Consider the following 21,854-nt stretch of genomic DNA (forward strand, 5'->3'; position numbering starts at 1 on the left):
ATCCCTCCAGGAATGATTTTGGCCTCAGGAATTTGGGGTTTGGACTGGCCTGGGAGCCTGTCCCAGGAAAGATGCTGGTCTAGGGCAGCTGGTGGCCATATCACCAAGAGATGCAAAGGCAAATGGGGTGGGAAGAGGCCCCAAGGACTCCAGGGGACTTCACTGAGGAGCTGGGTTGGTCTGGATGCAAAGGATCAGGAAGAGGAAAGGTCAGTCCCCCACATCCCAGAAAGAGGCTGAAGGGTGGTGCCGGCCCAAGGAAGCAGAGGGAGGTGAGGACCAGGCCAGGCCTAGAAGCAGTGCTCCTGGGGCCCAGAGAAGGCCATATGTTGGTCTGGATGAAAAGGATCAAGAAGCAGTATTGGTTACCCAAGTGTCTGGGGCCCCAAGACAAGGATTGTGGCAGGACCCAAACAAGGAGGAGAGAAAGGCGGAGGAGATGGGAGGGTGAATGAGGCTGGGGTAGTCAAGGCGTGGAGGGCGCAATGGACTTACCCCAGAGAGAGACCTGTGGGTAGGAGAGAGGTCTGCAGCAGGTCTCGCAGGCCCAGGGAAGCAGAGGGCTTATTATCTATTTTTAAATCGAGTCCTTTTCTTTATTCGTTGACAATTTCACACATGTAAGCAATGCATCTTGATCATATGCACCCTCAATTCTGCTCCTTTTTATTCCTGGGCACCCCAGCACATCCTAGATATGTTTTTTATTTTACGTTAATAACCCACTGAATCTAATTAGTGTTGCCTGTTGGAATGTTGACTGATCTTGTTGCCTTGATCTTTTGCACTGGCAGAATGGCATGAGATGAGGGAAGCAGAGTTAGTAGAAGATATAAGTTTCGCATTGAGTGTTATGGGAAAGAACTAAAGCTTTCACTGCAGAGAAGTAAAGCAATCTGGTTTACGTCTTAGAAGAATGTTCTGCATGCTGTATGGAGAATAGATTGGAAAAGAACGAGATAAAATATGAAGCAAAAAAAGAGGATGATAGTAGCTTGTTTTAGAATGATGTCCATGGAGATGGGCAAAATTACATAGAATCAAGATACATTTTGGAATTAGAATCTAAGGAGGTTTTAAAATGGGCTGGATGTTGGAGGGTGTGGAACAAGCCACCAAATTTATCATTTTCCCAGTGAAAAATTGATTGATGCCAATTTCATGAAAAAGAATTGAGAATTTGGTGAAGAAAGAATTTGTTGGGGGTGTCCACAGGGGAACAGAGTTAGCTGTGACAGTGACAGTGACAGTAAATGTGAATGATTCTGAGTTTTGTGTAATTGAATTGAGGAATCACTCAAGAGGATTCATGGAGTAAATTGAATTAGTGGCAGACTAGAAAGGTCAGACAGCAAGTGTGGATCCGGGGCTCACCATATTCATACTCAAAAAGCCATAGATAGGCAAAAGCTACTTAGCCAAATCTACAGAAGGCTGAGCCAACAGAGGAAGGGAGAAACAGAAAGCTAGAAAGGAGTGTCAGAGAAAGGGGCGGGGGGGGTGGCTAGCAAGGGAGTGAAATGTAACAAGATGGAAAAAAGATGCTAACAAAGAGCACTGAATGATCTAGAAGGTCTAATGAATGAGAACTTAAATGCTCATTAAATTTGGTAGTTGGTGGTTTGGTGAATTTGGGATACAACAATAGCAGTTTGGATGAAGAAAGAGATTGGAGGAGGCTGGGGACCAATGAGAGAAGAAGAAATGATAGTACTCGATAGCATTTTCTAAAAAACTGTGAAAGAAGGAAGAGAAATGGGACTGAGGTGCAATTGCAGACAGACATGAAGTAAAAGGAGAGAGTAACTACCCATGAATCAATGCAGAATGTCAAATTCTGTGTAAGTTTGCAATTGTCTTAGCTGAGATTCTCCAAAAATGCCTGAGCAAGGGTTAACATGTGAGTAGTGTATTTATGCATAGAAATTCAAAGAAAGGATATAGAAGACTAAGAAGAGGGAAATGGGGAAATAGGGAAAGTCCTATCAAGAATGTATTATTGGTGCTGGGTCTGGTGGAAAAGACCTGTAATTCCAACTACTCAGGAGGCTAAGACAGGAAGGTTGCAAGTTCAAGGCCTTTTTTATACTACAGATTGAGTTCAAAGCCAGCCTGGTCAATTTAGAGGGACCCTGCCTTAAAATAAAAATGAAAAGATGGCTGGGAAATTAGCTAAGTGGGAGAACACTTGCCTGGTATGCACAAGGCCTGGGTTCAAGATAAAGTACCATCTTTAAAAAAGAATACAGGGCTGAAGAGATGGCTCAACAGTTAAGAGCACTAGCTGCTCTTGCAGAGTACCTGGGTTCAGTTCCCAGCACTCACATGGTGGCTAACAACCATCTGTAACTCTAGTTTCAGGGGCTCTCACTCCCTCTTCTGACCTCTGTGGGCACTGCATGACAAAAGTGCACTTACATACATGCAAGCAATACACTCATAAACATAAAATAAAAATATATAAAATAAAATATTTTAAAGAATATATTATCAACAGGAAGATATGACTAACCTATGGCTTTCCAAACCTACACACTGAGGCAACTGAGGCTCAGTCATGCTAGAGTCCTCTAGGATCACATAAAATATCTTCAGAATTGTTCACACAAGGAACAGAAGAGGGAGCTCCACACTAACCAAGAATGGCCCAATGGGATGCTAATTAACTTCCAAGCATTTCCCTATTTGCAAAAGCCTCATAATGGCTAAAGAGGTTCCTGTAAGCACTCCCCTTGAAGGTGGCAGAGAAGTCCAGGACAAAAAAAAAAAAAAAAAAAAAAATGAGAGACACTCAGTCTAGCACAAGTTAAATGTAACAGCAGCTTTTTGCCAAGGCAACAGGTCCAGTCAAAGTTGGGCCTAGAAGAGGCGAAACAGGGTAGAGAGGTATTTGATAGAATGTCTACCTTAATGATCACAGTTCACATGCTTTCTAGAGCCTGGTGAGATGACATGGCTTGTGCCTACTTCATGCCAGAGTTGACTTGTAGGTTCTCCTGATTCCCAGCCTCCAGATCTCCCTCCTCTGTTGATGACTAATTACCCAAATAGCAGTGATACCTGACAAGCAAATTAACCAAGTCAGAGTTTTGATGCCTTCTTGGTGGCAGAAGCAAGAAATGTTTCAGAAACTTCAACCAATTAACCAATATTTTATGAGAACATACTCCATTCCAAACTTACATACAGCATAAGATTGTCAGGAAATATTAAATATGGTCCCTGCTTTGATGTCTCATTAAGGGAATACTGAATGAACACATGGGAAGAGATCTAAAAATAGAGAAAGCTAGATATGATTAAATAAGACTGTGTGGAGTCGTGGGTATTTAAAGTTGTGGCAGTGCTTCTGTCGGAGTTATGGGAGAGCAATGGTAGACGTTTTCAGCTTCAGAGACTGACAGACACTATCCCTGGGTAATAAGGTAATTTTTACATTCTTCTGTAGATATCTCTATACTTTTCATGAATATCATAATAAATACATATGTATTACTTTGATACGAAAAGAATATATCTTTTAAAATAACTCACATATGAGGAACAACTGGAGCTCACACACGTTGCTGGTGGGATGCAAAATGGTACACTTTGTAAGAAAGAGTCAATGAACTGTTTTCCATTTAAACATATGCTGACCATCTGATCCAGCAAGCCCATCCTAGGCATTTATCCAAGAAAAAGAAAAACCTGTGGTCTTCTACACACACACACACACACACACACATACACACACACACAAGCACACACACACACAGCTATATACAAATATTTAAAGTACCTATTGCATGTATTTATGTATGTATACTTATATTATCATTAATTCATTTAACTACATTTTTTTCTACAAAACTTGGACTTCAGCTGGGAAATAACCAAACCGTGAAACGTTCAGATGATGAACTACTGCTTAGCAACAGAAAACAAGAACTACTAAAATACACAACAACATGGAAGGATCTCAAATAGATCATGCTAAATGGGAGAAGCCAGACGGAAAAGTTGTACATTAGCTAATTTTACTTTGGAAAAAGTGACCTTTTGGAAACACAAAATAACAGCTACAGAAAACTTATTGGTGGTTACTAGGAACAGGTTAGGAAAAGGTTAACTGCAAAGAGGAAGCAGGGGAATTTGGAGGATCATGGCATTATACTATATCTGGATTGTGCTGGTAAATATGTGGTTTTATGTATTTGTTTTTACTCATAGACATCTATGCCATCAGAGTTCATTTCTCTGTATAGGAAAATTAATTTGAGGCATGGTCTCACCATGTACACAAGGCTGATCACAAATGTAATCCTCCCGCCTCAACCTCTAGATTACTAGGATTCCATGCCTATGCCATCACATTCAGCATTTAACTTTAAAGGGAAATGAATACCACAACAAAAGAGTGCATTAATAACCGTTTGCCCCAGTAAAATGCAGAATACCATACCAAGAACTAATAAAAAAAAAGATTATCAAAATAGGCTCTATGTGCATCGATTTTGGGACCAAAATCTGAGAAACATTACAGAGAATCGACAGACAGGATTTTCTGACTCTCTGAACATAGAAACAGAAAACAAAAAACAAAAGTCTACTCCAGAGTCATAAACTCAAATAGACACATGGTCCTTCACAATGTGTATATTAATAAGGGGCCTTTAGTATGCAAACAAAAAAAACCAACTGTACCTTAGGCAAGTCAGCCACAGAAGAAGGAAATGGCAGTACAGATGTATTGGAAAGGTTTTGAACAACTCTCAGGAGGGAAATTCTAAAGAAGACTGTGCTGATTTCCACGTGTCACTGAACTAAACTAACCATTGCTATAGCAGCCACTTCCACCCAGATCTCCTCCAGCCTAAAGAAGGAGCAGCTGATACCATCTCACGGAGATTTTTCATCTCACTTTCTGCTTTAGAGCTTTTTCTGCACTGTGTCAAGAGATAGCCATCAAAAACTCACTGGAATTCACAAATATCTAAGCTAGAAGAGGGGCATCAATAATGTGGTGTCACCTTTGACCAACAGGAAATATGAATCCTTCCCCCACTCCCACCCAACTACACACTCTTCCCTCAGATCAACAATTCTGATGTATGTTCTGAAAAAAGTCTCCTAAATCAAGCCCTTTAGATTAAGGAGCAATTACCAGTAGCAGTGGCCAATTCAGTGATTCATCATTGCCTTGATTAGTGCTCTCCTTTACTCCTTCAGATTTCCTGCGTTAGATGCTCTAAACTTCCAGGACCCATTACATTACCCACAAACAGCCTTCATCTCCTGAGGAAGCCAAATCTTGGGAAGGATCAGGGGTTGGTCTGCTGTCATCATATTTAGGAAATCACAACCCGTTTTTCAAGGTGATGATAGCAGAAAACTTGTCTCTAATCAACTCCAACCACTTTCCAAGAAGGAGTCTAACTGACCTTTCTTAGGTTACTTGAATATCCTGAAGTCAAAGAGCAAGGAATCCCATGCTATGATCTCAACAGAATCGCCTCCAATAAGGACGAAATAGTTCAACACATATGCCATGCTGGAAATAAGTGATAACTTGAGGAACTTGTTATGTAGTTGGAAATTACTTTTCAATCATGTTAACTTATCAATCTTTAAAAATAAAACATTATACATGTGGTAGTAGAATGTCCCACCAGTGCCTGATGTGTAAGTTTCTTTGCCTTAAGAAATCAACAGCTTATTAGATCCTAGCTAGAACCGTAAAACATAACACTAATAAAATAAGCATAACTCAGGTAGTATGAACTTTCTGATAGGTATTTCCGATAGTTCATAACTGGTGTTTTGAATTTGGAAAGTTCACACTCAAACAATTGTTTGCATTACAGTTTCCCTCACTCTAATTTTATCTCTCTCTAGGTTAATATCCAACACAGGTATTAAACACTTTCCAGCTGTTCACAAGATTCACTCTCTTCAAAAGGTTTTACTGTAAGTTTTTCATCAAATAGATGTCGGGTGGCTTTCCACCTCCTTAACAAGATATTTGATATTGTTGTCTCCCAAAGAGAAAAGGGTTCTCTAGGCTCACAGTTTGGGAGGTTTCAGTCCATGGTTGGCTAGCTCCTGGCTTTGGGCTTGTGATAACATATTATGTGGTGGAATAAGACTACTCACTCTATGGCCAGGAGGTAAAAAAGAAAACAATGACAAAAATTGGAGTCCCCCAATCTCCTGTGGGAATGTGTTCCCAATGACCCAAAGACCTCCTACCACGTACAGGTCTTAAAGTTTCCACTACCTCCCCATAGTTCCAAGCTAAAGACCAAGCCTGGAACACACTGGCTTTTGGGGGACACTCAAGATCCAAAACACTAGCAGCCATCAACTCTACTCAGTAGCTGTATTGCCCAGTGATCTTACGCATCTCTAATATACATTATGTGATACATCCTCCAAATATTTGGCTCCAGATGAGCAGAGGAGGAAGGCAAACAGCAAGGTGGGCCAGCTAATCTCAGTTTAACAGAAGTCAACAGATGCCTCAACAAATGTTATCAGCCAAACAAGCTTATAGCAAAATTAAAGTTCCTTTACTTACACTGATTAATGCTTTGTTATTACCTCCCTGTAATTCCTCCATATTCCTTTACCCTTTCCTGTACGTCTAGTGGTCCTTTATTGCTATGCATAAAGAAACTGTTTGAGGCTGGAGAGGGCTCAGTGGTTAAGAGCCTTCCCTGGCTGCTCTTGCAGAGGATCCAGGTCCAGGTCCCAGCACTCAAATGTGGCTAACAACCATCTGTAACTCCAGTTCCAGGGGATCCACCATTGCATGACATGGGTATACTTAACCACATGCAGGCAATACACTCATACACATATTTTTTTTTAATTTTTAAAAAGAAAGTACATGCTATGTTTAAGCATTGTCCAAGGTATTTGCATTTTAAAAGTGGAGGAGAAACGGTGAGGTGCAGGGCTGAAGATGTAGCTCAGTGGTACAATACTTGTCTAGTAGGTATAAGTCCGTATGTTTGATCCCCAAGCAGAAAGAAAGAAAGAAAGAAAGAAAGAAAGAAAGAAAGAAAGAAAGACAATAGCTTTATTTCTAATAGTGAAATAGTGAGAACCTGAGGAGAACCCGAAGACAAGGTCAAGAAGGGGTGTAAGGAGTGAGGTAGGAGGAGGAGAATCCTCTGGACCTTTTCCAGTTGTTCAAACTGTTTACTGCTTCTGCTTTATATGTTAGAGCAAACCTTGTGGAGCAGTTTGATGGGAGGATAAGTAATACAAACAGAAAGAACACTTTATCTGTTAAGGAAGGAAACATCAGTGACAAAATTCTTCTATGACTCAAGGAAAACATGGAAAAATAGTAGCTGTAAGGAAAGGAAAGAAAAGAGCTAGAGGATGGCTCAGTCAGTAAAGTGCATACACACACATGCACACATATTCCATATATATGCATACACACACACACATATATATATATATACATATATATATTTATATATATATATTAGTTCTGAGACCATTTAGTGGTGCTCATGTGTACCTGTGTTTAAACATGCCAAGGTGGTTTGGGGAAACGTCATGGATCACACCTCAAGATAAAGAGCTACAGGTAATGGATGTTGAAGGAGTGAGAACTGGTATTCTTCAGGGATTAGCTCCCTGAGAGGTAATCAAATCCCAAAGATTCTTAAAATCCCAAGCTCGGTGGTGTGTGATTGCAATCCCAGCCCTAAGGAGGTAGAGACAGGAGGATGTTTTGCAGTTTGCTAGCCAGCCCATCTAGCCTACTAGGCCAGTTGTAGGCCAGTGACAGACCCCGTCTCAAGATAAAGGCAGAGAGTACCTGAGAGATAATACCTGAGACTGTCATCCAGCCTACACACACACACAGACACACACACACACACACACACACACACACACACACACACACAAAGTAGGGGAACGAGATGAACAAAAAGTGAGATGAACAGAAAGGTTTGGTACAAGCTCATGGGTCAGTTTCAGTGTCATATTGAGCAGAGACCAAGAGACCAACTATGGAAGCAAGGCTGAAAAAGGACTATATTAAGGAGAATTTCAACACAGTGGTATTAACTAAGGAATCCCCCGGAGAGAAAAGACTTGGTAGGTCTGCAATTCCATCTTCAAGGAGAACAGACACACTAAAGATAAAAGGTTGGGCATGGTGTCCCACACCTTTAATCCCAGCACTGGGGAGGCAGAAGCAGGTGCTCTGTGAGATAGAGGCCAGCCTGGTCTACATAACGAATTCCAGGCCGGCTGGAGCTACAGGAAGACCCTGTCTCAAAATGACCAAAAAGAAAAAAGTAATATGTTCCCCCAAACTTTAAGTTTGTTATCCTCTTAAGAGAAACTACATTAAAATGTTACCTCAGCTGCTGATCACATGGTGCCACATGAACATCTAATTGATCTGTACTTTCTTCTAGAGATATTCAAGATAACATAAATATCCACACTATTGAAAGAAATTCCTTCATGGGACTGAGTTTTGAAAGCGTGATTCTGTAAGTAAGAGGGAAATATTTAATGGGGTCATATTAGACATACTTGGTGATCTCTTTTTCATAATGGGCTATGTCTTTTTCGGTGTAGATAACCTTGACATTTCACCATTTAAATCATTCTCTGGTTTCTGTGTTTTCCTCTCATTTTCATATCTCAGAATCATAATATGGAGTCATGTTAATAATTTATGGTTCTGTAGTGTGATTCAAGTATTTAAAATTGCTCTTTGAATGATAGTCTCCTGGGATGCAGCGTCTGTTCCAAAGGACAAAATAACTTGTGCATCAATAAAGCTAGTTATTATTTGGCAAGGCTTCTGTTGCCCAAAGAGAAAGACTGGGAAGGAAGTGGGCTGGGAAGATACAGCTCCTTCCCTGTAATCTTGTGAAGCAATTTCTGTCCAGACACATGCTGAGCACAAGATAACTTCTCATTTTCTTGGAATAACCACGTTGCTAATGAGCTTGCACTACCCCATCTGACTTCTGGGCAAGTTTTTAAATGCATTATCATTAATAAATGACTTTCTAGTCTGTGCCAGTAGCCAGTGTGATAGCGTAACAACTCCTGAAGATGTCCAAGAAACAGGGCATTATGGGGTACCTGAGTATTCACAAGATCCATGCAAGTTAGATGCACAAAGTGACATTTGGGGAACCAATGAGTGCAATTACATCTTTAAGAGAAGAATTTCGTCTTTCCATTTTACAAATTCTTGTGGGATTTGTTTTGTTGCATGATTTTTTTCATAATTTTGTTTTTTAAATAAACTTTATTGTGTATACTTAACCAAAAGCTACAAAAACCATCCAGAGCCCGTCTGTCCTTTACCAATTCTTGTTTATGGACACTGTGTGACAAAACTTAGAAGCACACTTTTCAAGAGAGGATAGTTTTGTCTTCAGAGTCAACATATTACAGACATGTCTGTAAAGGATAAATTTACACTCTTGTGAGGGCAACATCTATTTTCTTACTGTGTCTGTTCCTTAATCCATAGATAATAGAATCAGAAGAGTTCTACCTACTCAACACAGCTTAAATCTTCAGTTGTTCTTAGTTTTGGATGCTTTATCTAATACAAGGATGCTTTCTCCCAAGAGGGACATTACAAGTACACTCAGGGAAAAATGTGTGGCAAAATGGTGCTGCTGACCGAACAGCTTTCTACCTCATCTTCAAACTTCTAAGGCCCTATTCTGAAAAACAAATGTATATATGTAACAATAAAGGGTCATCAAGTCCTTGGCTGCTGACTTTAAAAAGGAGCAGTAAAAATCCATATATATAGTCTCTGAGTCCTTTCCCACCTGACTCTGGCACATCAAACAGAGGGGCTGATGGAAAAAGAACCTAGCAACTGCCTGCCAAAAGAATGGCTGAATTCAAGAGACCTAAGATAAGATTACAGGCCAGCTCCCAGCATGCCCCAGCCTCAGGAGAGGCTTATGCTCCCACCAAGTTGTCCTATCCAATGTGAGTTTTAACAGACAAGGTCCCCATGCTTTCCTTCCTCAGGATGAGGAGTCTCTGCTGAGTGGGTAAGCATACCATTTTGTCTCCAGGGGCACAACAGGACTTGGGCAAACCCAGAGATATTTTTCCTCAGCAGATGCTCCACATGGATTGTCATTACCATCATCATTATCATCATCATCTGGTTTGAAATCAAGCACTCTTGTCTTAAGAAACTACAAACTGGGCCTGATGCTGCAAGCCTCTAGTCCCACCTAGGTGGGAGGAACGTTAAGTTCAAGGCCTGCCTGAATTACAGAGCGAGTTCAAGACCAGCCTAGGCAACTTAGTAAGGCCCCGTCTCAAAATAAAAAAAAAATTAATTAATTAAGGGCTGAAGATGTAGCTCAGAAGGAGAACACTTTCCTAGCATGAGCAAGGCCTTGAACTGAGAGAGAGAGAGAGAGAGAGAGAGAGAGAGAGAGAGAGAGAGAGAGAGAAACAGCCTAATATAAATCCAAGGGCAAGACTTCTTGACATAGTATGATTTTGTGTGATTATCCATCATTGGCATAAAAAAGTGCCACCCCCTCCTTCACGATGGGACCTGTTGATCAAGAAAAAAATAAAGACAAGGGCTACTTTAAATACAACAGTTGTTGTCATCTTAATCATATTTCTTAATCATAGCAATATCTTTTCACATGGGTAATTTTGTGTAGGAAAGGTTAATTATCTGCTCTATAGGCAAGTAGGTAGAGAGCTCATATCAACCTGCACTATCTTGGGGTAAGACTAAGAAACATCCTTGTGCACAGGCCAAATCCAGACTATAGCTAAGATTTGTTTTTACAGGTAAACATTTTGGAACATTGGAACATATGGAACATTGGCATTGAACTTAAGGAAAATGTAAAATTATTTCTTTGTCATTAGAAGGCATGTTTTGATTGCTGGTATTTGAAAAGATTTACCAAGCCCCTCTCTTGATTTTTCAACTTACTTTCGGGAAGAAGTGGAAGAAGATATACAGTTGTTCACCTGTGCACTTTAAGCATTTTCTAGCTACCCAGTGCAACCCAGCAAATAGCTGAAGTCCTGAATACAGTGGCTTCCCTGGGTCAGCTTTCTAAACAGTGTTATTAGCAAACCCACTAAGCCCCACAGGGAGACGAACCTGACAGCAAACAAGAGCAGGTGGTCAGAGGCTCTGCAGCTAAGTACTCTCAACCTTGGGTAGCTGTTTTTGTTTAAAGATCCACCCAGGAGCAAAACAGGGCACAGTGGTAGGCCCTGAGGTGGCCTTACGTGCCCCTGTCCAAGCAAACCTGCTGTACGACCTTCTTAGCACAATAAGACCACTGCCTAGCCTTCCCTACCTCCCCCAGAGCCTCTGCCATGCCACTCATACCAGCTTGCCCTGCCCCAGCCCATAGTGGCTGTAATTGATTTCTCTTCCTTTGTGCCTTAACCCAGAGCCACCTTCACAAACCTCCAATAACCAGGGCCCCACGGGTCATGGGAGATGTTCAGAATGTCTGACAACTTAATTAGATCACTTTTTGATGACAAGCTGGCCTGCTGCTATGGGTGAACACGGGTGAGAAGCTTAAAGCCTTAGAGAAAGGTGACACAAAATGTTCTTTCTCTGTCTTAGAAATATTTGTTCAATTATTATAGGATTCCTGTCCTTCAAGGCAGGAGAGATCTTTGTTCTTCCTGTGGAATCTTTCCTGTAAATGGGTAATGTGTGCAAAGACCTTATAGTTACACAGTTGAGACAGTGTACCTTTTAAAACTTAAATTTCATTTATTCCTTTTCCCCCCGTGAAGTTCATTTATTGCTATAAATAGATAATTCACACACATAATGCAGACTTCAAAACCTACAAAAGGTTACGCAGTGATAAACCAGCCTCAGTCTCCTTTCTACCCCATCCCTGACCTTAAAAGTAGCATCTTATTTATGCCACTAACCTGTGCTATCTGACCTTGCCCCGGTGTTTTCAGTTATGAAATCCTTGTATTGTTTGCATCTGACATTATTACATTTTTAATGGGCTTTTATTTCAGATGGCTGAATAAGAATGGGATTCAAGAAATACACAACTGTGCATTCAATGGAACCCAACTAGATGAGCTGTGAGTAGCCCTAACTGTTCTTCCAGGCCATTTAGAGGGAAATGGCTCTTACATCAGTGATATTTATGTGGCTTTCTTTTTCTTCTTTTGCCAACTCAATCCCCAGGAATCTAAGTGATAACAATAATTTGGAAGAATTGCCTAATGATGTTTTCCAGGGAGCCTCTGGGCCAGTCATTTTGTAAGTAACTTCCTCTGTTTCCATGCAGAAGAACTCAGCTCGTGTAAGTTAGACGTCAAGTCTTTCCAGATCAAAGAAGCTTCCAAGATGGGGGAGGCAAGCAAGGTCAATTTTTATTCTTGATAGCTCAAAGATTTATGGGGGTAACTTAGGGCTGAGCCACAATCTGACTTTAAATAAAATGATAACAATAATAGCATGTAATGAGCATGTACCGAGTGCTGGATAGTGTTTCAAGAGGTTAAGATGTGCTCTCATTAAATCTGTATAAAAACTTTCTATGGTAAGAGCTATTATCACCATTTTAAAGAAGGAACAGCTGGATTACCTGGAGGAGTTAACCAACTTACTCAAGGTTATTCAAGGATTTCAAGCCAAACTGGTTCTAGTCCTGATACAAACCAACCATTCTATAGGTCCCTTCCTTGATACAGAAACTTTAATTCTCCCTCCTCACCCTCAGTACCCAGGAGACACGTATACATGTGTTCAATCCAGTGAGACACACACACACGATTCTTAGATGTTCTTTCTAGGTTCAGTGGGGTTCATCAGTGTCTCACACGCTAACACACTTTCTCGCTCCTACCCTCTCTCTACCAGAGCCCTTGCCTCTCTTCTCTTTGTATCCATGCCATCCTTTCCTAGAGGATGTTCTAAGTCCTGCCACCTCTTCAAGTCTCAAGACCTTAGCCATCAGTGACTTCCTCCTATGACACCCATCAGATTTGTGAGCGGGGACTGGCAGGAAATCAGTACCACAATTACCAAAGGGTTTTTTTTTTTTTAAATGTGTTCCCCTGGGCTCTAGGCAAGATCCACTGAATTTACTGAAGAGTGCACTTAGGAAGGAGAAAGGTATTCAAAGTGAAGAAATGAGGGACAGGAAGGCTGGAGAGCAAAGAAATCAACTTATCATATGTCTAAGGTGCTACTAAATGACTTTATGTGGCCCTCCTAAGTTCCACTCAGAATTCTGGTATCCCATTTTTGTGCCTCTCCTTTGGCAGTCACCATAGACTTCCAGGTATTGTTATTTACCCCCCTCCCTACCATCTATCAACATCATTTTTGTTTTCACCAAATAGTTTATATTCTCTTTTGTGCTAGAATCTATGTATCTCTAGAATTACATCCTGGATGGTAGAACAGTAACTCTACAAATGTTTGCTATTGATGATAAAGAGACTCTGTCCTTTGAAGAAAGGAATGTATGTGTTCAGACAGATTTATCATCCTGTCAAGGTTCAGCTATTGCTCCAGAGTGCCTTGAGACAGTCCATATGAGTAAAAGGAGGCATCAGTGGCCTGAAGAAAACAATGGTATGAGAGCAGATGACCTCAGTTTGAAACCGGGTCTTTTCCCTCTCTAAGCCTCAGATTCCTCAACTAAAAATTAGGGGGGGAAACACTAATATTTATTTCTATTACTGTCTGAAGGTTAAAGGCATATGCACAGACAGGTATGTCCATGTGTGTATGAATGTATGCATGCACGTATTTCTTTCAGTCATGGAATTTGTCAGAGCACCACCACATGTAGTACAGGAAACCAAAAGAAGTTCTTCCTCCCAGAGGACTTTTGTTCTTGTAGGAGGAAAGTTAGAGAATGATTAGACAATGTAATATATCAGATTGTGGTATTTGCTTTGAAGTACAAAGCAGGACACAATAGAGAATGCAAGGTACACAGTCCCCGTGTTCGAGGATACAGAGTACTTAGAACTGCAGTGTCTAATGTCTCCCGTTATTAGAGTACTTAGGAGAAAAGCACTCTGAAAAAGTGCTTTTGATGCATTGTGGCTAGGTAGACGTTTGTCCGTTTCACCCAGCTAAAAGTCCCAAGAGTTTCTGATGTTCCCAGATAGACATCACTCTCTGCTCTTGGCAGAACATATCTGTGGCGGGCTATGTTTTCATATGTGATCTAGTGAATCTGCAGAACATGAACCCACAGTATGTTTCTGAAAATGTTTATATTGGACACAGTCCCAGCTTTCTCATTATTCAGCTGAGGAATTCAGGACCAAAGGAGGGGAGTGACCCCCAGAAGACCACACTACAGCTGTGGCAACAGAGCTTGAGACAAAAATTAACCAGGCCTTCTATGTCACATTCCCAAGGGGCGCCACAAATGCATCTATTCAGGTGTCTGTAAGATATTCATATGCCCCTCCAATATCTGGGAACAAACTGAAGTAGAAGGGAAAATAATGATTAGCGTTAGCCTCTTGGTCTAAGAACCAAGTCAGAGGTACAGAAAATCATCTCTTGAGGTTCCATTAAGTAGGATACAGGTCAAGCACTTCACAGTGTGTCTCTTCAGAAAGTTCAACAGAAATCCCAGAATGAAATCCCCAGCTGTGAGTGCGGGCAGGAAGGATGCCACCGGCTGAAGCAGTCCTGCAGGGTCCTCACGTCACAGGCCTGTACTGTCATTCCCTTTACCACAGGAACATATATGGTCAGAATTAGAGAAATACAATTTGCAGAAAATCCAGTGGAATTGAGAAACACTTCTCTTAACTTAAAATGGTGGCAAAACCTGGGGTGGTGGCACACACCTATAATCCCAGAACTCTGGAGGCAGACGTTGGAGGATTGCCATGAGCTAAAGGTCAGCCTAGGTTATATAGAAAGCTTGAGACCTGTCTAGTCCATAGAGTAAGACCTTGTCTCAAAAAGCCAAAATAAAAATGGTAGTCAATAACAATAATATCCCATATGCCCCACATCTTTTCATGCCAAGGATTGAGGATATGTGTGTAAGATGCTGGCTGAAATCTCAGCATGCAGATGCTAGTTTCTTTTTGTCCCTTCAAGGGAAAGGTAATCACTTTAATGTCAAGTTGCTCCTTCTGGGAATTTCAGGTTATTTCAACTGCCCTTCAAGCCCCTCTGCCTGCTGACCTGGGATGCAGGCAGATAGCCAGCCTATCTCATTCCCCACTTCTGCAATGTTGTGTGCCAACTGGCCACGGGCTGCTTGTGTAGGTAGGTGGACCAGCCACCTCAGGGATGACAAGTGAGTGAGTAGAAACTGGAGTGTACACAGACTGCCCACAACACAGCAGGGGCAGCTCGAGCCAGGGCTGTGCCTATACCTCGGGTCAGGAGCCCCTTCCCTCACCCAAAGAAGGTACCAGCTTCTGGATTCAGGAGTTTCACTGAAAGGAGCTCTCCAAGTATATGAGGAATGTTTGGTGGAAGCCAAATGTGGCTGAGAGCAACTGAATTGTTGTAACTTATCTACAACAGAAGACTCAGGGGACCCCACAGGGAGCTTTGGAACTAAGAGGAATGCTCAGAGTTGTACTGAAACAAGGCAAGGAAGCAAGTGTCTATAAAGACAGACCTTGGAGAAGAGCCAAATCAGGTAGGTTAGAGGAGAGTATATTCCAGAGTAGAACCCAACTAGGAAACACCTCAGCTGTGAGTGGTTCTCAGCTGCCGTACAGCAATGGTTCTAAATTTGATTGTGCATCAGAATCACCAGGAGGACTTTTTAAACCTTAGATTACTAATTCCCAGCCAACAAATATTTGAGTCATGGGCTGTGTATATAGCTCAGTTGGAGAGCTCGCTTAGCAAATACAGTTTTATGTTTGATCCCCATACCCTGTGAAACTGGACTTATCAGCACATACCTGTAGTCCCCACACTCCAGAGGTAGAGGCAGGAAGATCAGAATTTCAAGGTTATCTTTGACTACCATAGTAAGTTGGAAACCAGCCTGAGCCACATTGGAAACCTGTCTCAATTTAAAGTATTTGATTCAATAAATCAGGCCAGCGCTTAAGAGCCAGCATCCCTAAAAATGACCCAATAGTGCTGATACTGCAGGTCCCAGGAACACTCTGAACACCCTGCTCTAGAGCCAGTGTTGAAAACTGGAAAGCCTTGCCCAGCCTCTACAATGTCCATTTTGGTGTGCCTTGCTTCCCCATAGCCTTAACCTTTGTCTCCAGCAGATAAATTACAAAAAAATTCTAAGGGAACTAGGAGGACCAAACTGATGATTGCTTTTTTCCCTGAAGGTAAAATTTCTAGCTAAGTGAAAAACAGGGAACTTCTGGGCACCTGAATGTGCGAGAATAGGCTGCTCCATTGCAAAGAGGAAAAAAGCTCAGAAAGCCAGGCCCTGCAGACCAGCTTCATCGTGTTTCAAAGGAACAGCATCCTCTATTGCCCTCATAAGTCTTGACCTTGAACATCAGCAGCCATCTAAGTTTTCACCTGATATTCTGAACCCATTTGAGCTGTTTTTTTTTTTTTAAGCAATCAAGCAATTGCTGTTTCCCTGGGAAACAGTTTCCTGTGGGGAAAATTTAATGTATTGCCTTTGCAGGCTGGAGCCAGTACAATCATATTCTGATGGTTTATCAAATTGATTTGGCTATAGCTCAGATTCATTTGATAGTTCAGATTCAAACACTGAGTTATTTGTATAAGAATGATTCTCTTCCATTACCAGTGTACCCACAGTCCTATAGATAGTAAATTGCCTTTTTATCCCGCCTGGGATCATGAAAGAGAGGTCTTCTAGCCATCTGTCAATGTAGTATACACCAGAAATGTGCTCTCACTTATGGAAATGATTGACCTGTAATAACATCTTTGCTGGGAAAAATAGAAATTGTTCAAATCAAATTTGTGGCAGTGGCTATAACAGACTTTATTAAAGGGGCACAGAGCATTATTTAACTCCTGCCTCTCCTTCTTTAGTGTCATTACCAACTGCTGCCTCCTTTGTAGCTCTGTAACTCAACACTAAGAATCCTAACAATGTTGAAACAATTTAGGATTACTACATCTCTTCAGGGGCCAGCCATCAGGCCATGGTCTCTCTGTTGATACTTTTAAGGACTTAAATTCTCAAAACCACTCATTGCCAGAATATAGCATGTGCTGAAATGTTAACCAAAATAACATTTTAAAGAAAAAAAACTATAGTCTTTTGACCCAATCAGGCCAAAAGACAAGGATTAGGATCACCAGCCACAACACAACTCCTTCCACCTTTCCAGCCCACCAGCTCCAGGAACAAGTGCAGAAATAAACATTCTCAGCAACTCACAAATGATTCAAGACCGTAGACAGCACATATGCATTGGACTGTGACTGAGCTTCCACTGTGTATCTGGCACTAAGCTAGGTGCAAGGGACAGAGAGAGCTAAAGCAAAGCAAATAATACCTACCTTAAAGCATTTGCTGAGGGGATAAAGGTTACGTCCCAGTGCAATAACCATGCTGGCAGTTTTCAAAGTAGGCTACACTAACACAGAGCAGCTTCAATAAATCCTTGTGACACCATGACTTGTTTTGGTTTTGGTTTGAGTTTGGGTTTAGGTTTAGGTTTCTGAAGCAGCGTCTTACTTACTCTGTAGCCCACACTAACCTGACAGTGGTCCTCCCCATTCAGATTCCCAAGTACTGGGATTATGGACGTGAGTCACCACAATGGACAACATGATGACCTTTAACCAACAAAATCACAGACTGAGAAGGAGACAGAGTTTATGAACCCAGGCCTAAATTTGTAACAACCACTTCATCACAGTTATATCTTAATCTCTTTTCTTTCCAGTTCATTTAATATTCAATTTGTTGAACACCTACTCTGTGCAAATCTCCAGGTTCTCAAGACTAATCTGACAAAAATAAAGATTTCAGGGAGTTATTTTCAGCTCACGAAAGTTCTGAATTTTTGTCTGGCTTCCAAAGGTCAGGACTTTAATGCCATCCCCTCGTCTTCATTATTCCTTAAAACATGATTGCCCACGATGCCTTTGCTTTGTATTCTGGGCCATCTTTATCGTACAGAGATTGTATTAATCATAAACCCATAGTATAGAGATATGTGGAGATACAAGAAGTGAGATTTGTTAGGGAAGTTAGTTCATGTGAATGTAGAGCCCTAAAAAGCCCATGATAGGCCGTCTATAACAGGGAGAACCGTAAGCTGACAGTGTGGCATAGTCCAAGTCCAAAGGCCTCAGAACCGAGGAAGCCACTGCTATAATCTCAGTCCAAGGTAAAAGGCGGAAGAGCCCATGGAGCTACCAGTACGAGCCCAACAGCTAGAGAACCTTGACTTCTGAGATAAGAGGGCAGAAAAAGTGTCCTGGCTCTGGACATGAGAAGCAACGTGACTTTGTCTTTCCTTTCTTTGTTCAATCCAGGACCCCAGCCACTGAACAGTACCCACCCACATGAGCAGAGACAAATCTTCCCTACAATCCACTGATTCAAGTGCCAATTTCTTCTAGAAAGAGTCTCACATATACCAGAAATAATGCCTTACTATGTCTCTGGGCATCCCTTAATCTCGTACTAACAGCTAAAATCAATGACTGCATTTACAATCCCCTGCTTTCATGAAGATGTGAAAAACAGATATCTATTTCCTTACATCCTCACACACACTCTGCAGATATTTGCACTGTAAGAGTGAAGAAGATTTTAGAGATGAGTTGTAAAGTCAAGTATATTTCTAAGTTACCTGGGTAGATCATAGCTAGGTAATAAATTGTGAATGTGTGTGTGTGTGTGTGTGTGTGTATGTGTCTGTGTGTGTGTGTGTGTACCTATGTTTTAAGGGAATAGACAGCAAGAAATGTGACCATTAGACTATTAGTGTAGTTATGTTTCATGCAACACTAGACAAAATTAACTTATCTTTGTCTTTACTGATAGAAATTTGTATAAATTCTTCTTAATCATGGAGCTACAAAGAAATATCTTTTTGGAGTCTCCAAATCTAGACTTGACAGGTTCCATCTTGGTCACTCCAGCAAGTACACAGTAAGTTTTCAGTAAACAGCTCAACAAAGACTTTTACTTCCTGATTGTTAAGAAACCACTTGTGCTAAATAAACTTATTTTACTGGGTGTTAGGCAACTTCATATTGCTCTTCCATCAACCACTCCCTTCTTCATCATCTACCAGGCGAGCTGTATTCCAGGACTCTGACAAGATGTCTGACTCTCACAGAAGCAAAGCCAAATCATACAAACGGTAGCACATGTGTTTTGTCATTATGATAAGGAAATATCCAAAATAATAAGCAACTCCAAAACACTGAGAAAACATAAAAGTACTGCAAAAAACAGGCATGGTGGCTCACAACTTTAATCCTAGCACTCGGGAGGCAAAGGCAGGCAGATCTCTGTGAGTTCAAGGCCAGCCTGGTCTATATAGTGAGTTCCAGGACAGCTGGGGCTACAGGAGGAGACTGTCTCAAAAAGACCAAAAAAAGGGCCAGGTATGTTGGTGCACACCTTTAATCCCAGTACTCAGGAGGCAGAGGCAGGTGGATCTCCGTGAGTTTGAGGCCAGCCTGGTCTACATAGCAAGTTCCAGGCCAGCTGGGGCTACAGGGAGACCCTGTCTCAAAAAAAATAAATAAATAAAAGACCAAAAAATAAAAAGTACTGGGGTTTCCCAATCCAAGCTAATATCTAAGCATTGGAATGTGGACAAGTTATCTCACCAACACAGCTTTCAGCGTCTTACTTAGCACATGTCTAGCTTGTGGCATGCTACTCCTTTTATGGGTTTTCTTTGATATTCTTGATCACATACAAGTCTGTTGAAGAAGCATAATTTTTGTTGAGCTCACTTTAAATCCAGATTTTCTCCCTCAGCCTGCTTTATGCATTTCTCCCTTTTTAGAATAAGCTGTCTTAATAAAGTGCTTTTATTTTTATTACAATGCTGAGGCATTTCTGCTAGTCAGACAATGACTTACCAAATGGATTCCGTGGGTCCAGCCCTATGCCACACATAATATAGAACACAAAAGTGTCTTAAACGTCTGCTTTTGGAGGTATGTGAACTCTGAGGAAACAAGCATATGTGAATAAAGCTCATACAATAAGAAATAGAAAAGATAACACAAGATATAAGACTTCATAACTGCTAGAGATCAGAGAGTGTAAGAGTTGGCAGGGATGATTTATTCATTCCCTTTCCTAATCCTTCTCCAATGTCACTTCCCGATGTATCATCAAACAAAGCAACAAGCTTTTACATTAAAGGTGTTGCCAAGAATGTTGGAGAAGAAATAAAATACAAATAGCTAGAACACAAAGCAGAAGAATGAGTGATAAGAAACACCAGATAGTATGCAGGATGCCCTTTTGATGGCTGTCAAGGAAAAATATATACCTCTGCAACTGTTAAAATACATGGAGATGGTGAAATCACCACAGCCTCAGTGGAATCTGTTTCAGTTCTCTGTTGCTATGTTAAACCTCAGTGGCTTAAAGCAGCCACTCCATTTTGACCCCAATTTTGTGTCAGAAATTTGGATGGCTTGTCTCTGACACACATAATGGCAGTTCAAGTGGCTGGATGCAGGTGTTCCACTACCAAGTACATCCTGTCACTCACGCGCCTAGTGCATTTATACTCATTGCTGTGTGTGTGTGTGTGTGTGTGTGTGTGTGTGTGTGTGTGTGTGTGTTTTCTACCTGCTTGGCTCTCATCTTCTCCCAGGGCTGTCTAACCCATCACCTGTGGGTTTAATGCTGCCCACAGTATCTGTAAATGCAGTCAGCCAAACCCAAAAGTCATAAACTTATTCAAAACATTATGAGATATTTGTATGTGTGATTTTTTTCTTCATTTTTTTAGTTATGCAATTCTTTCCCATGTGAACTTTGTAGATAAGAATGTTGAATGGCAACGTCAAAAGGTTGTACATACATGTGTTGCCACCGAGTATGCAGCGTTCTTTAAGCTCAGGTCTCTATAAGACCAATATAAAAGTAGAGTCAAGGATGGCTTCAAATTCTCATATGACAAGTTGGAACAAGTTCCAACTTGCTTCAGGTAGAGCAGATTTCTGAGAAAGATCAAGAGCTTAATTTTTAGGACCTAAAGTTTGATCTGTTTATTAAGTAGGGATCTAAGTGGCAATTGTACAGAGGTGGCTGAGCATAGGAGTGTAAATTTCAGAGAAGTAGCCAGACAATAAATGGTGCTTTACTCTTAAGACTTGCCAGGCTATCCTAAGTGCTGAGGTCAGGGAGGACCTGAAAGTAAGAGAGAAGTTCCGAGTTAAGAGACAGGTATCCGTAGATATGGAGAAAGTCACCAACAAAACATAACTCTAAATTTGTATGGACTTAAAAATATTTAAAATATATAAAACAAGACTGAAAGTGTGTAAATCCAGAATCATAGCTGAAGATTGCAGTGCACTCCTCTCAGTAATGATAGAATAAGCAAGAAAACATCAGCGAGCCTATGGAAGATTTGAATTAGTATGAACAAATTTGATTTCATTCACAAGAAGGAAAGTAAAATACAGTTAAGTAGTACTAGCTATAGGACTTCTAACCTCAGTGGCTTTACTATAGCCAAGGAACTGGAGAAACTTATAGAAGTTAGATCTTAGCAGATCTGGCTAGTGATATTGGAATCACGGAAAAGATTCAGATGCTGCCTAAGACCTATCTGCCAACTTTCCACCAATGCCATTAACAAAGTGGTGGCTGAAAAACAGAGCTGGCAGGGTTCAGCTCTCCCACAATGAGCAGAGCACAGATAAGGTCATGGAG

The 21,854-nt window shown here is 41.1% G+C and overlaps 1 protein-coding gene across 2 annotated transcripts in view; it reads left to right on the plus strand.

Annotated features, from left to right (window-relative positions):
* Fshr (follicle stimulating hormone receptor) overlaps positions 1-21,854 on the plus strand; it is a 192,116-nt gene that overhangs the window by 158,959 nt on the left and 11,303 nt on the right. Inside the window, exons 5-8 of one of the 2 annotated variants that reach the window (XM_008823037.1) lie at positions 5,878-5,949; positions 8,430-8,507; positions 12,037-12,105; positions 12,212-12,286. In XM_008823037.1, the coding sequence (XP_008821259.1) occupies positions 5,878-5,949; positions 8,430-8,507; positions 12,037-12,105; positions 12,212-12,286 (294 nt within the window). The remainder of the gene's footprint in view (positions 1-5,877; positions 5,950-8,429; positions 8,508-12,036; positions 12,106-12,211; positions 12,287-21,854) is intronic. The other variant, XM_008823038.2, reaches the window with a different exon arrangement.

This window comes from Nannospalax galili, unplaced genomic scaffold, assembly GCF_000622305.1.
Source record: "Nannospalax galili isolate Female #2095 unplaced genomic scaffold, S.galili_v1.0 scaffold286, whole genome shotgun sequence".
NCBI classification, from domain to species: Eukaryota; Metazoa; Chordata; class Mammalia; order Rodentia; family Spalacidae; genus Nannospalax; species Nannospalax galili.